This window comes from Rhinolophus sinicus, chromosome 15 (genome assembly GCF_057876585.1).
Source record: "Rhinolophus sinicus isolate RSI-liver-muscle chromosome 15, RSI-T2T, whole genome shotgun sequence".
Lineage (NCBI taxonomy): Eukaryota > Metazoa > Chordata > Mammalia > Chiroptera > Rhinolophidae > Rhinolophus > Rhinolophus sinicus.
In genome coordinates this window covers 86,362,968-86,378,657 of record NC_142515.1, presented here as the reverse complement: position 1 = coordinate 86,378,657, position 15,690 = coordinate 86,362,968, and the positions used below count along the sequence as shown (strand labels likewise).

Here is a 15,690-nt window from a genome sequence, read left to right as displayed (position 1 = left end):
GACTCTGCCCCTTCGCACCTGTGTGTCCTGGGCAGGTGACATGATGAGGGGAGTAACAACAGTGCCTGTCTTCTAATATTGTTGCGAGAATGAAATTCAATAATCCACAGTAAGTGCTTAGAACAGTCCGTGGCAAAGAATAAACTCCCAAGAGTGTTGCCTGACGTTATTCATTCATTATTCTTGAATAATAATATGATTCCTGAAGGCATTGAGGATTCATTGAGGGGCTGCTGCTCTTATTAGGTGCCCAGTTGTGAACAAGACAGAGACCACATCCCTCCCCACCTGGAGCTTGCCATTCAGCACAAGAAATAGATACTACACAGATGATGACACAAAGAGCCCTGTGGTGATAAGGGCACTGCAGAGGAGATGGCCTAGAGCAGGCTGGGCCTGCTCTGGGAATGTGTGTGTGGTCAGGGAAGGCTTCCCAGAGGAGATGACATGGAAGCTGAGAACGAAAGGCTTGGTCGGGGTTCACCATGGCAGAGCTAGCGGAGAAACGCATGCAGACGGCTGTAGTCAGACTATTGCTGTTGGTCATCGCAAGGGCAGAGTTTGAAGTGGGAGGGGACACTTCCCCTTTTCCTGCTCATCCCTGTTGAGGCTGTGTTGCTTTCGACCTTCTCCAAGGAGAATATCTTATTTTTTGACATGGGTTTTTTAAGTTCCAAGGATGAAAGCAGTGGTGGGAGAGCATCCAGGCAGAGGAGATAACACGAGACTCAGAAGGGAGAAGGCATTTAGGCTGATGGGGGAACTGTGTGGCTGAAGAAGACAGGAAGAAGGGAGAGGAGAAGGAGGGAGGGAAGAAGAAAGAGCAAAGGAGGTGGGGCGAGGGAAGACGAAACATTTAATATATATGCACGTGTTTCTAATCCACAGGCACCAACTATTGCATACTCAGCTTTTTTCATTCATCCCTAGTTTATGACCTTCCTGTTGAGTTTTGACATAATTTCCATTGCAGTCCCGTACTCCATAAGGGTGGCTACTCTAGTCTTGCTTAGCTGTGGCTCTATTATGTGGTGTTTGAGCTGTTTCCAGTGTTTGCTCTTACAAGGAGCACTGCTGTGAACATTTATGTACAATTATTCCCCCCACCCTTTGGGCGTGTTTCCTTAGGGATAATTATAGGATCAAAGATATTAACAGCTTTTCAACTCATTATTCACAGAGCCCTTCTGAGTTTGAAAAACACTGAACCCATTTATAAACCTGCCGAGCACGCAGAAGTTCACAGATTTCCCATCCCGGCCCTTGCGTATTACCCGTTTCCTTTCCTTTCCCAGTGAAGTTGGTTTGTAATGATACCTTCAAGCTTGTTTTCATTTGCATTTTTAATTTCTAGCCAAAACACTCTTTTCCTTGTAATGATAAACTAGTCCTATTTCTACTTGTGGGTACATCTGTTCCTCTCCTTCCAGCAAGTTCAAGAATTATAGCGCTCTATCGGTGCTCAGTGCATTTGATCAGTTGTGTCTGCCCTACATGTTTTCCCAATCAGGCGGCTTCCACTTTTTAAAAGGTGTTTTGTTCTATTTTGACAGGCAGGTAGCTTTTGTTCTTACCACATTTATTAAATGCCAGACACTGAAAAAAATGGTGGTACCCAAGTCAGGATCTCCACCATGAATAAGATTGGATAGCTGCTCTTAATTAACAGGGAGATATTATTTTCCATCAATCATTAGAGGAAAGATGAAAAAGTGATACTACCCAATCTCAGCAAAGATGTAGGAAATGGACATTGTCATATACTGTTGGCAGGAGTATTAATTGGCAGTGTTTCTCGTGTATGGTTTGGCATTATTTAATTCTTGGTGTTTATATTCTTTGACCTAGCACGTCCACTTCCAAGCATTTCTTCACATGTATAAAAGATCTACGTGCAGCCTCTTCTCAGCAGCATTGTTTCTGGGGTTCAAAAAAGTGAAAACCAGAAACAACGCACATGCCCAAATATGGGTAAATGGTTACAGAAATGATAGTACTTACATACAGGGGAATACTTTGCAGCCAGGAAAAAGAATGAGGTTGCTGCTGGCGTGGAAAGATGTTTGAAATATATTTTCCATTGAAAAAAGCCAATTGTTCAACATTATGTAAAATGTATGATCCCATTTTTAAAATAATATTAAGGAAGGTGTCAGCATAAGTAGCATTCAAACCTGTGGAGAATTTTGATAGAGAGTTTATTTGAGCCAAACTGATGACACTGCCAGAAAGCAAGATCTCAAATGGCTCCAGAGATTAGCAGTCTGCAGTTTCTTTTCTGCATTTGAGATTAAGGAGGGAACACGAGGAAGATTATTGAAGGTGGAAGAAAGCAAGGCAGGGATTGGATTACAGGATGTTAACAAGATTACGTGTTCCCTTCAGGGTGGTTATGCCTTGAGAGGTCTGAAAAACAGGTATTTCAAAGGTGTGTTAACCTAGATACACAAAAACAATGGGCAGGGCTTGTTTAAGGCAACGATAATCCTTTCGCTAAAGGGTTATAGGTCTAGGACGTGACTACCCTCCATGACCTGCCCAGTTAGGAATTTATAATCAGATCACACTGTGAGGTTGCCTTGGTTAGATTTATTACAGCAGCCCTCTTTTTGTCCACAAGTGTAAGAGTTTCTTAAAGATTTGGGAGCTAGAGGATTGTAAGGGATTTTCATGTTCTACGTGATTCTTTTCTGAATTGTACAAATTAGTGACATATGTTACTTTTGAAATCAGAAAAGTCATTAGATAAATTTAAAGTTACAGTACTTAAAAGCGACAGAGACTGATTATTAATATAAGGAATTTCATGGCTGACTAAGGCAGGGAAGAGTTTGGTGGAAAAGCAAAGAAAACTTCGTGAGGGAGGCATTTTCAAACGGGTCTTCACGTGCAATGGGGAGAGTGTATTAGTTCTCTAGGGCTATCATAATAAAATAGCACAAACTGGGTGGTTTAAACACGAGATATTTATTTTCTCACGGTTTTGGAGGCTGGGAGTTTGAGACCAAGGTATCAGCAGAGGTGGTTTCTTCTGAGGCCTCCGTCCGTAGCTTACAGATGTCCATCTTCTCCTCATTTCTTCCCATGGTCTTCCCTCTGTGTGTCTGTTTCCTAATCTCTTCTTATAAGGACACCAGTCATGTTGAATTAGAGCCCAACCTAATGACCTCATTTTAATTGAATTACCTCTATTAAAGGCCTTGTCTCCAAATACATCACATTCTGAGGTTCTGGGGGTTGCGAAGTTAACATATGGATTCGGTGGGACACAATTCAGCTCAGAACAGGGGTCGCGATCCGGGGGCCATGAGAGAGATTCACAGAGGGTTTGTCTGTGGGAGACCCTGCTCTTAAATGTGTGGCTGACATAAGACTTGCTACTTGGAGAACCCAGGTTCCAGGCATTTGATAAAAATGTGATAAAAGGACGATGAGAAACTGAAGTAAGAAGCTAACAGACTGTTAAGAGCTGACGGTATCCTATGGCACCTCTGTTAAGAAAGCAGGTAACTTACAACTTTCTAAACAGATACAAAACACAGGCTAATGGCTTGATATCCTGGGACCAAGTTTGCTACAGGCAAACCCACCAAAATTCAGTTCCTTTGGTAGTTTAAAAATGCACCCAGAAAGAGAATTCTAGAAGTCCAGGGTTCTGAGAGGGAAACACCTTTATTTATTTCTGTAAACGATGATGATGATAATGATGATGTGTTTCAAAGTAAGGCAGGAACTGTGTGGTGTTTGCCCTCCTTTGTACCATAGTAAACACAGCCTTACAGAATCCGTGATTGTAACACCATGTCGAATCCTTTGGTAAATACATTGTCAAGTGGTCTCGTAATTTATTCCTGGAATATGGAACTTGAGTCATTTATAGGAAAAGTTGAGCGTGAATGGAAGCTGCCATCACACCATTTCTTTAGGAACAATTAGATTCCATTTAGATGATTTTAATGATATAAGTTCTATGTGGGCTGTATTTGTTTCCGGGGGCTGCCGGCACCAAGTACCCTAAACTGGGCAGCTTAAAACAACAGAAAGTTCTTTTTGCACAGTTCTGGAGTCAGGAAATCCAAACTGAAATCAAGGTGTCAGTGGGGTTGTGCTGGCTCTGAAGGCTACAGGGGAGAACCTGTTCCATGCTTTTCTCTTAGCTTCTGGCATCAGCAATCCTTGGCAATCTCTGATTTGTACGTGCGTCCCTCCTATCTCTGCCTCTGTCCCCATGGTCTCCTGTGTCTCTTCTCCTCTTACAAGGACTCTAGTCATTGGACTTAGGGCCCACTCTAATCAAGTCTGACCTCAACTTGATGACGTCTGCAAAGACCCTATTTCCAAATAAGGTCACGTTTACAGGTACCAGGGTTAGGACTTCAGTACGTTTCTTTGAGGGACACAGTTCAACCCACAACTTGGGCAGCACCTATTTCAATGTACAGCAAATTTTAAGGGCATCTAAATAGCCCAAAATCCCCAGATTAATCCTTGTTGGTAACATACTGCTGTCCTCACCACAGAACATTCCAGACTGGCACTGCTCTCCTCTGGCTCTTGACTCCTTGAATGGGGCTGGTTTGAACTGAGAAGTGCTTCATAACACACCAGATTTGGAAAACTTAGCACTCCCAAAAAAGAGTGTAAAATCTCTTTAATATATTTATATATTGATTCCATGTTGAAATGATAATATTTTGGAAATACTAGGTTTCATAAAATATCTTATTAAAATTAATTTTTTAAATCTAAGAATTGCCTAAAATTGCAATTCCAGACCACAGAGAAAAATTAGAGACAGGAATGTACAGAGAAAGGGAGCATGGGTCAAAGTGAATATGAAATGCAATAAACAGGTAGCAGGACGCAGCTAGAACAGGGGCCTGGCACATAGTACGTGTTCAATTAATATTCACTTCCCTCTCCCTTTCTGATGAGCAGTATGCGTATTGTGGGATGTGTCTCCAGGCCAAGTAATCAGGAAAGACTTCCTTGACGCATTGACATGTGGACTGGGTCTTGATTTCTTGGGCTTAAATAGGAGATTTTATGCCCAATAATATGCCTGCATCGTGCTAAGGTGTATTAACCCATTGATTTCTCCCAATAGCCCGTTGAGATGGGAAGTGCCGTTGTGCCTAATTTACAGATTGAGGCACTAGAGTCCCAAGATGCAAGTTGACTTGTCCAAGGTCACTAACTGGTTGGTGATGGAGCCAGGTTTTCAATGTGGCTCCAGCAGGAATGGGGGTCCGGGGACTTCTGCCCACTGTGAGATCTCTCTCTCTTTCTCTCTCTCTCTCTCTTTCTCTCTCTCTCTCGGCCCATGGAGCATCCCTCCCTGACCCCTGAGACCTTCAAGAATCTCATTCCTCTTTGCCATTCCCTGTGATGCCTCCAGGTGTGAGCACACCTTTGGGATCTGCAGGGACCAGAAATACCCCAACTGCAAAGGGCCATGTGGAGCTTCCCTGGGGTTCTCCAGGCCTCTGGGGTCAGGCAGGTGATGGACAGGAGGGAAGGATCCAGCCAGCAGGCTTAGCCAACTGCTGCCAGGTGGGAATGTGGCCCCTCCCTATGGCCATGTGTTCCAGGAAGGAGTATAGTGAGGCGGCTGAGAACCCCTGCTCTGAACACTCAATGCTTCTTAACAGTCACTGGACCCCTCTCAGCCTGTGTTTCCTTAACTGTAAAATGGGGTGAACACTGGCTCCTACTTCCTATAGTTGCAAAGAGGAGCAAGCAGTTTATCATGTAAAAATCTGTCCCTCACTTTGCCTGGTGCCTACTAAGTGTCCAATAAAGGTAAGCTATTACTTTCATTCATGAGAAGCTGAAATCCATATTTTTATGGAAAATCTCCACGTTTTTTTAAATGAGGACCAATAATTGCAAGTTTTACAAAGCCAGGATGAACCAGTATGGCCCCTGGGATCCCAACTCGTGACTTCTGTTTAGAATTTTGCTAAAAGGATGTGGCATCCTGCAAGATGTTTGCTGTGTCCCATGCCTGGCTGATGAGGTAGGGTAGATGACCATGCTGGATGGATGGACAAGTGAATGAGCAAATGTACGAATGAAGGAATTGATGGATAGATGGATGAATAAATAAATGAGTGAATGAATGAACAAATGAGCACACTAAAGACTGAACAAACTAGTGAACAAATGAAAGAATGAGTGAACCAATGAAGAACTGTAAACAAATGAATGCAATGGAAGGTTTTCAAGCAGAGGTATTTTAGAAGATAAAATCAATGTCCAAAACTGAGCTCTGACCCTCCCCCCAAACCTGCCCCTCTCAGTGGATGGCAGCTCTCAAAACAAGAGACAAGAAATCTCAAAAGTAATACCCAAATGAACGACGTCGTATGTTAGAAGGTGTTAAGTGCTGTGGAGAAAGAGTAACACAAGATGGGTAGGTAGCGCAGGGTCAGAGGGGGCAGGAGTGCGGAGGCAGAGGCGCGCATGTGTGATTTAAAACAGAGTGGTCAGCATACGCCACATTCAGAGGCGAGATTCAGAGAGGTGAGGGGTTTAGCTGTACAGGTGACTGGAGGACAGGGGCCCAAGCAGACTGAACAGCCAGTGCAAAGGAAAGGCCTGAAGGTGGGCGCAGGACTCTGGGTAATGAGGAGTCTCAGGGATCTGGACCTCTGGGGTGACTGAGCTTAACGGGGAGGTGAGGCCTGATGGTGTCTGAGATGAGGGTGGGGCTGCAGCTCCTCAAGCACGTTTTATTGGTGCTCACCGGCAGCTGCCACTTCAGAGACCTGACCCAGTGTTGGTATTTGTGCACTGAGGCTGGGTGGAAAACTGTGCCAGGTGCTGGGGTCATGCAGAGACCTTGTCCTGCTTCCAGGTTCTCCTAAGCCCTCCACAGTGGCACGGCCCTGGCTCCCCCAACCTCTCAAAGGGGTAAGGAGGGCAAGTGGAAGCCCTGGCACTGGTGTGGACCCCACACCGTTTTTGCCTATCCCTCCAGTGCTCAACCCAAAACCCTAGGCTCTTCCCTCTCACACCCACCCTCAATCCATCAGCAAATGTTGAAATCTACCTTAAATAATACATCCCAAATCTGCCTACTCTTCACCCTTCTCAGCTACCAGAGTCTAACCCCCATCAACATTTGCCTGAACCAGTGCTGTAGCCTCTTCCCTGGTCCCACAGCTCCTGCCCCATGAGGGCGCTTGTGAGCACCTGAATCAGGGCACATTGCTCCTCCACTCAGAACCCTCCGTGGCTCCCACCTCACTCAGAGCAAAAGCCAAAGTCCTCCCTCAGCCCACAAGGTCCTTCACGACCTGCCTTGTCACCTACCTGTCCTCACCTCCTCCCTCTCTCCTCCTCAACCACTCCGCTGCAGCCATACTGGTCTCCTTATGCTATTTCCCAAATACGTCAAGCATATTCCTGCCTCAGAACCTTTGCGCTTACTGTTTACTCAGTCTAAGATTCTAAGGTGACGTAGGTCAATGCCTTCACCTTGACCACTGGATTTAATACTGCAGCCTACCTCATGGCCCCTCCTAGGGCTCCTCCCCTTATTCTGCTCTACTTTTCATTTTTTCCAAAGTACTTTTCACCTTCCATTACACTAATAACTTACTTATTGGGATACGTTTGCTGTCTATCTCCCCAACTGGAGCGTCAGTCCCAGGATACTCTGTTAACTAGAGTATCCTGAGCACCTGGAACGGAGTTGGACATACAGTAGGTGCTTCATAAATGCTTAAGAGTAAAGACATGTGCAGGCAGAGGGCACAGCTGGTTCATTCCTCAGTGATCATTTCTAAAGTAAAGTGTCCATGGAAAACTAGGGTCCTATCCACACCTCCTCCTGGAAGCTTTCCAAGTATGCTCCATGCAGCTCTGCTTTCTACCCCCGCACCTGGGGTCCTGAGCAGAGGTTCCTGCCTCATCCTGCCCCATGGCATGACCCCCAGAGTCATCAGACGGGGCAAGGAGGGGAAGACACAAAAAAATTGGTTCTGGCAACAAGAGCCTACTGACACTCTGAGCTCTAATTGGTTATTTCCAATACCATTATTTTCAGGGACATTTCTTTCTCATAAGCTCCATCTCTGGAAAGCTAAGCCCTTGGGTCATGACAGTTCCCTTGGGCCAGAAGGCTTGCTGGGGAGGCTAATGGATCCCCTGGCCACAATCCTTGCCTGGGCCACGCGTCGGTTAATTTCCTCCACAGGAATACCCTGACATTCTCCATCCTTTCCCTGGCAGGGTCTCCCTTTGCCCGAGCCAGCATTAAAAGTGCCAAGCTGGAGAACTCGACTTTTTTCCACAAAAAGGAGAGGAGGGTGCGTTTCTACATCCGCCGTATGGTCAAAACTCAGGCCTTCTACTGGACTGTGCTCAGTCTGGTAGCTCTCAACACGCTGTGTGTTGCTATTGTTCACTACAATCAGCCCGAGTGGCTCTCCGACTTCCTCTGTGAGTACCACCAGCCTGCCCCACCAGCTCCCTCGCCCCTTCCTCACACCCCTTGCCAGTTCTCTCTCTCTGGCAATACGTGTCCCTTCTTTGGTCCCTGTTGAATCTGCCCTTTCATTTGGCCATGTCTACACCTGGGATTGGGGCTGATGTTGCTGCTGCCACAATGCCAGGGCCCAACTTATTTGGGCCTGAGATCTGGAAGCTAGAATTTAGGCCACTGAACACATCTGTGGTCCCTTTCTAAGAGAGACACAGGGGTGCTGGTGAAGGAGATACTGGAAGAGATAGAGAGAAGCAGAGACCGTAAGACAGCCAGATAGAGACAGAAACATACGTGTCATTTCTAGGTGAGTGTCTGGGAATGTTAAATATTATGTGGTTGAGAGATGGGGGTGTCTTAGGGACAAAAAGTGGCCCCATTTTCTCTGTTCATTTCTGACTCTCTGCTTCTCCCCTCTTCTTTCAAACCTTCTGCTTCTTTCCCCTTTCCTCTCCCGCTCTGTTTGACTTCCTGTGTCTGGGATCCATTCCTAGTGGCTCCCCTCCAACAACTGTAAAAGCATCCTACTCCCTCAGTGGGTACCAGGACCCCCACGGCTTTGACCTTCTGGGCTTATTCCCATTTTCCAGGAATTAGCATGAGATAGTATCAAAATTGTTGACCAGGTGGGGGTGAGGAGAAGCGTGAACTGTAGGGAAACATTTGACCAGGACTTAAAAGTAAAGAGCTCTGAGGAATCATCAAGAGGAGTGGCTGGGCAGTGAGGAGGGCAAGTGGAAGCCCTGGCACTTGTTGTGGACCCTACACCGTTTTTGCCTGCTGGCTACCCTCCTCCTGCATCTACTGGCTTGTCTGACTTAGGTCTATGAATTCTGTGCCCTTCTGATGTGGTTCAGAATTGACTCAGACAGCCACTGGAGACAGTTGAGTCTTCAGCCTAGAAAGGCCTGAGCCTGGTCCAGGTTACCTGGTCCAGGTCTCCTTGCAACCCTCATTGTTCCCAGTCACATTGGCTGATCTCCCCCGGACACCCTCCAGGGACCAGCTCTCCTTCCGAGAGCCCTGACCTAGTTCCAACCTTAGTAATTGCATTTGGTCCCCCTGGAGTCTCTTACAAATGAGGATTCTTCTCATCTTAACCTCCTCTGATAGTCTATTTTTAATCTCCCATATTCTCCCCACTAATCACCTTACTCTGTCTGTCCTGGTTCAGGAACAGAGGGTTGGGACTTTCTGCCCTGGACCTCTGTGTCTGTAAAGGTGCTTTAATTATCTCCAGTTGAGAAAACTGAGACACAGAGAGGTTAAGGAACTTGCCCAGGATCGCACAGGTAGTACGTGATGAAGTTGAGATTTGAACCCAGACTCCAAGCTGTGGTCTGATGACAGATCCCTACCCTGGCCCCCCGTGGCCTGGGTTCTCAATGCCTGCCCTTAACTTGCCCTGTGACCTTGGACAGCCATTACCATATCCATTGATTGAAGGCATCTTCAATTATAAAGCACTCTTATTTTATGCACCACTAACAAATTAAATAATGCTGCTGTCTAAACTAGGACATGGTTTTAAAATACACCCCAATTTCAGAGATGTCAGCATGTGAACAAAAATATATGTCTTAGAATCAGTGAAGTATAGTAGTTTCTCTGAGTCTCAAATGCTTCTGTACTTGGTGGAAATTGAATTCTATGGCTCTGAAATTTCTGCCAGGCCCACCAATGCCACCGACAATTCTCTCAGGTCTTGTGCATCACCAGCTATCATGTTTCCATGGTAACTGGAGAACATGCATCTTGGAAACTCTTTAAATCCTCCCAGAGTTGCTGCTGGTGGTTCTTTGAGTGCACCAGATGTTATGGACAGATTTCCCTCACTGACATTTTGGTCCTGGAGGTCCTGGAGACCCTAGAGTTTCCCCTCAGACACTAGGAGCTCCCTGAAGTCCTAAAATTAAGGGAATGTTTTAATAGGAATGAGCAGGAAGGACCTTGACAGTTCAAACCACCTCTTAAAAGAACGATATAACACATGCCCTTGACCTTCAAACAGAATCAGCTATGTGACCCAAATTAAAATTCTTGGAAGTGTGAGTCCTCTCTCCCCTTTCTGTATACTTTCTTCCCTTCGGAAGCCCTCGTTACCTCTCCTTTCCATCCATTAGGTGAGTACCTGTCTCCTTCCTGATTCTTCATCTTCCTGCCCCACCAAGAAGCCCTCTCAGAAAAAGACCTGATGTTAGCCATTTCTTTGCCTGTGCAAATAAACACTCATGTGTTATCTCTCCCAGAGGCATTTGCACATGCCTTCTCCCCAAATAACAAGAGGCTTTGTCTTGCTCTAGACTTATAGACAGACATCAGGAAAACAGGAGGAGTTCCAGGGGACATCAGATAGGTTTTCCAAGTTGGGAGAAAAGCTGTGCCTTGTATCAGTTCCTTGTGGGGCTACAACTAAATCCCTAACACCCGGGGCTTACAAACAGGACACCGTTATGATTTCTATTTCTATTTTCCCTTTGGAGCTCAGGCATATAAAAGTGGATTCATCATAATTCTTAGATTATGACATGCTGACATCAGGGGGTCATTGTTATTTTGTTAGTTAGCCAGGTAGTGAGTGGTTAGTTAGCCAGGTAATTCGCTCATTCCCATGTTTATTCGTTCATTAGTTTTTAAAATGGAGTCAGTTTTCAGGAACCTACCATGCAGCGCAAAACCTAGGTCCTTGCAACATCCAACCCTTTTCATCAAACCAGGGCAACCCCTGCAAGATGGATACCCGCTGAACTTTTTCTCACTCCTTTTAAGATTGGCCTGGCTTTGATTGGTTGGAGTGTAGTGGACAGTTGTCGCTCCTCCCCATTAACAGAGGGGAAACTGAGGCCCATGGAAAGGAAGCCTTGCATAATCCTTGGCCAAAGCCACCAAAGACCAACCTCTCTCTCCCTTTTTGCCAGGCCAGGCAAGGGACAGGATTGGTATTAACAGGAAACTCAGAGCCACCCGGTAGCCCCCCTCCCAACAAAACTAACTTTCTCTCTGTTCTTCCCCCCACTTTCTAGACTATGCAGAATTCATTTTCTTAGGACTCTTTATGTCCGAAATGTTTATAAAAATGTACGGGCTTGGGACACGGCCTTACTTCCACTCTTCCTTCAACTGCTTTGACTGTGGGGTAAGTGCCCTGGTTTCTAAGGAATTGATTTCTCCAGTTCTTGCCAAGCATGATACCTGGGGACATAGAAAAGGGAGAGGCAGGGTCACCCCTGGATATGAGAGACTCAGCTGAATGCAAATAGGAATGAGAGGACCATTGCAAACATTGGATACAGGCTCCCAGAACTGTCAGCCACTCCCGGTGGGAAAGCAAATGTGTGGACCCTCTTTGGAAAGTGGGGGTGACCTGGCAATGCCACTGCTAGGGTTTCACCCTAGAGAAATGCATACAGATGCCCAGGAGACACATACAAGAATGTCCTGAGCAGCCTTGCTTATAATAGTTCCAAACCAAATGACCCAAATATCCCTTTGCAGTAGAATGGATAAGGAAGTGGTAGTGTAGCCCCATAACGGAATTATCTGCAGCCATGAAAGGCAGACACCACAGCAACACCCGTAGGCCACACAATATTACACTAAAGGAGGCAGACACTGCAAAAGCAGTCCATACCATGTGCGTGATTCTGCTCATCAAAGTTCAGGTGAACTAAAGTAATCTGTATTGTCTAAGGATGATACTTCAATACTTTAAAAAGGTAGAACTCAAAAACCTTACGATAAGCAGAAGAAGCCAGACACAAAAGGTCACATATTGCATAATTTCATTTATAGGAAATATCCGGAACAGGCAAATCCATACAGACAGAACAGCTCACTAGTTGACAGGGACTGGGAGTTCGGGGGTGGGGGTGGGGTGGAGAGTGACTATCCATGGGGACGGAACTTCCTTTTGGGATGATGGAAGTGTCTGGAACTAGATAGAGGTGATACTTGCACAACATTGCAAAGGTATTAAATGCCACTGAATTGTGCACTTAAAATGGTTAATTTTATGTTATGTGAATTTCACCTTTTTTTTTTTTTTAATCAAGGAAATGGTTCTTAGAAAATTCAGGATGATGCTTATGTCTAGGGGATGCCCAGAGGCTTCTGGGCTGCTAACATGGCCTATTTCTTGATGTAGGTGGTAGCTGCATGGGCACCCACATTGTAATTACATGTTTCAGGAATTCTTGACTCTCACGAGCTCTTAATAAATAGAAACAGAGAAGGGATGAGAGGGGTCTGAGACTGTCACCCTGCTCACATTTGAGGGTGGGAGTTGGGCTGGGTTCCTGCAAGGCTCGGCTTGAGAGCATGTTTGCAAGGACCTTGGACACCAGAGCAGATCCTCTGTTCTAGGTCATCATTGGGAGCATCTTTGAGGTCATCTGGGCGGTCATAAAACCTGGCACGTCCTTTGGAATCAGCGTGTTACGAGCCCTCAGGTTATTGCGTATTTTCAAAGTCACAAAGTAAGTCTTTGGAGATGAGGGGGAGGGGCACCTAGGAGGAGGGCACGCAGGCTCAGCGACTGCCGCCCCGGCCCAGCCTGACCCCCCACCCCACCTCCGGCCTCTGTTGGCAGGTACTGGGCGTCTCTCAGGAACCTGGTCGTCTCTCTCCTCAACTCCATGAAATCCATCATCAGCCTGTTGTTCCTCCTCTTCCTGTTCATCGTCGTCTTCGCACTTTTGGGAATGCAGCTCTTTGGCGGCCAGTAAGTACTCAGCAGCGTGTCCAGTTTCTGCTTCCCTAGGGTCTGGCCCAGGGACCCCCCACGCACACACCAGCCCCCACGTGCCACACTCAGTACCCCCGGAGGCAGAGACCCACCTCCCTTGTGCACACTGCCCTCCTCGTGGCCTGGACGCCCCGTCCTCTCTCCCAGACAGAGAGGACCCTGGGTACCACTCAGGTGTCCTTCTGGGGGACAGAGATGCTGGAGATGTTGCCCTGGAGACAAGCTGCTGAGCCACGCCCTCAGGACACCTCGGGCGGGGCCAATGAGAAATGTCTGTGTTCTCCCACAGGTTTAATTTCGATGAAGGGACTCCTCCTACCAACTTCGACACCTTTCCAGCAGCAATAATGACAGTGTTTCAGGTACAACCTTCACCCAGCCCCACGCCACGCGGGGCCACACGGGAAAGCACCAGAGTCAGGAGGCAGAGGGCTGGGGATCATGGGCTGCAGCCTTTGTTGGGGGTGCACAGGCAGGGATGGGGGAAGCAGGGTGAGCAGGTTTAGGATTGGCTGGTTTGAATCATTTCAGTGGGCACTGGGGCATGGGAGCTGTGCTCAGTGATCCAGTACCTGCCTGGCCCTGGGGTGATTCGGGCTGACAGTGTTGGCCTTGAGCGTAGAGCCTGATAAAGGAAATGGTTGAGGTGTGGGCCCTGGATTGGTTGGTTTGCATTTGAAAAGCATGTTCTTGGGCAAGTTGTTCACTATCTCTGGGAATTAGCTAGCCCTGACTACATGTCAAAGCATCAGAACACAGAAAATAAAAGACATGGCTCCTATACCCATCCTCCCCCAGATTGGAAGACACCCCAATCCCATATTCCAGAACAAAGAGATTGACCCTGGGTTGTCTCCCCAAACCAACTTCTGCACCCATGTGGACACAGGAGCTAAGGATTAGGACTGACCTAGCTGGGACCTCCGCAGCCTTTCCAATGGGTTCTGTCTCTTTGGGGTGCAGAGAGTGTATGGAAAACGGGACTTCACTCCCCACCCCTTTCCTACAGGGGGGGGTTTCTAAATGAGACCCTGAGATGGGAGTTGGAAAGAGATCGTCCACGAAGCAAAGCTCTGAGCCCTCACGTTGATTGATCGTCGTTGTACTCACCACCCACAGATCCTCAGCACAGGGGTTCTGGCCCAACAGCAATTCCGTGCCCCAAGACCACCTGGAAGTGTTGGGGGACATTTTGGGTTGTCACAGCTGCAGGGCTGGATGCTACTGGCATCTAGTGGGTGGAGGCCAGGGCTGCTACCCAACACCCCAGAGTGCACAGGACGCCCCACCCTGAGAATGCTCTGGCCCCAAATGTCAGCAGTGCTCAGGCAGAGAAACCCTGCATTAACAGATTAGCATTTCTGGAGTTCTTTCCCATATACTTGATCCTCGTGGAAATACTACCAAGGAGGGAAGTGGGGTTTTTTTGTTTTTTTAATGAGCATGTCGACACCACACGCATGTCCCCTCAGACTTTCCCAGAAGCATCCGCCCAATTTCTGTTTGTCAACACCTGTGTCCTTCGCCTGCAGCCTTCTCTGGTCACCAGCACTCACCTTGCCCCGGGCACAGCTGCCCAGAAGGACCAATGAAGATGTTGCTTAAACAATAGAAATGTATTTCTGACAGTTCTGGAGGCTTAAAGTCATGGTCAGGGTGCCCATAGGGGTGGTTCCTGTTGAGGACTCTCGTCCTCACTTGCAGACAGCCACCTTCTCCCTGTGTCCTCACATGGGGGAAAGAGAGAGACAGAGACAGAGAGAGGTGGGGGGGGCCCACAAACACTTTGGTGTCTCTTCTTAGAAAGGCACTAATCCCATCATGAGGGCCCCACCCTCATGACTTCATTTAACCCCAATTACCTCCCATCTCCAAACACCATCACATGAGGGCTAAGAGCTCCAACATAAGAATTTAGGGGTCACAACTCAGTCCTTCGCAGATCCCCTTCTCCCATGAGGGAAGACAATTACTGAGAGGTTCGTGACTCCCCCAGGGTCACCTTTTCCTCAAAGCTGGGCTGAGAGCCCCTCACTGCCGGGACAAGCAGGCTTGGGCCCTACAGCTGCATCTCCGAGGGGTACGTGGCTGAGAGAGGGGTTGGCTGTGTGTTTCTCCCTCCCTTTCAGATCCTGACAGGCGAGGACTGGAACGAGGTCATGTATGACGGCATCAAATCTCAGGGCGGCGTGCAAGGCGGCATGGTGTTCTCCATTTACTTCATCGTGCTGACACTCTTTGGGAACTGTATCCTCCATGGGGAGATGTGGGGACGCGCCTGGGCCCAGGGCAGAGTGGATGGAGGGCGCGAGGGAGGGGATCAGGAGACCCAGCTACCCAGGGACCAAGTGGCAATGTTTTCCCTGACTCCGACGTCTTCAGACACCCTCTTGAATGTGTTCTTGGCCATCGCAGTGGATAATTTGGCCAACGCCCAGGAGCTCACCAAGGTGCA

The 15,690-nt window shown here is 47.4% G+C and overlaps 1 protein-coding gene across 11 annotated transcripts in view; it reads left to right on the top strand.

Moving 5' to 3' along the window:
* The window catches only part of CACNA1A (calcium voltage-gated channel subunit alpha1 A), a 286,233-nt gene that overhangs the window by 193,556 nt on the left and 76,987 nt on the right, over positions 1 to 15,690 (top strand). For all 11 annotated transcript variants that reach the window (XR_012498085.2, XM_088792422.1, XM_074338067.2 and 8 more), the window contains 7 exons: positions 8,239 to 8,448; positions 11,515 to 11,627; positions 12,854 to 12,966; positions 13,080 to 13,211; positions 13,525 to 13,597; positions 15,365 to 15,482; positions 15,618 to 15,685. Coding sequence is in view for 10 of the 11 variants with exons in the window: in XM_088792422.1 (XP_088648548.1) it covers positions 8,239 to 8,448; positions 11,515 to 11,627; positions 12,854 to 12,966; positions 13,080 to 13,211; positions 13,525 to 13,597; positions 15,365 to 15,482; positions 15,618 to 15,685 (827 nt within the window). In the remaining variant the exon portion in view is untranslated. The remainder of the gene's footprint in view (positions 1 to 8,238; positions 8,449 to 11,514; positions 11,628 to 12,853; positions 12,967 to 13,079; positions 13,212 to 13,524; positions 13,598 to 15,364; positions 15,483 to 15,617; positions 15,686 to 15,690) is intronic.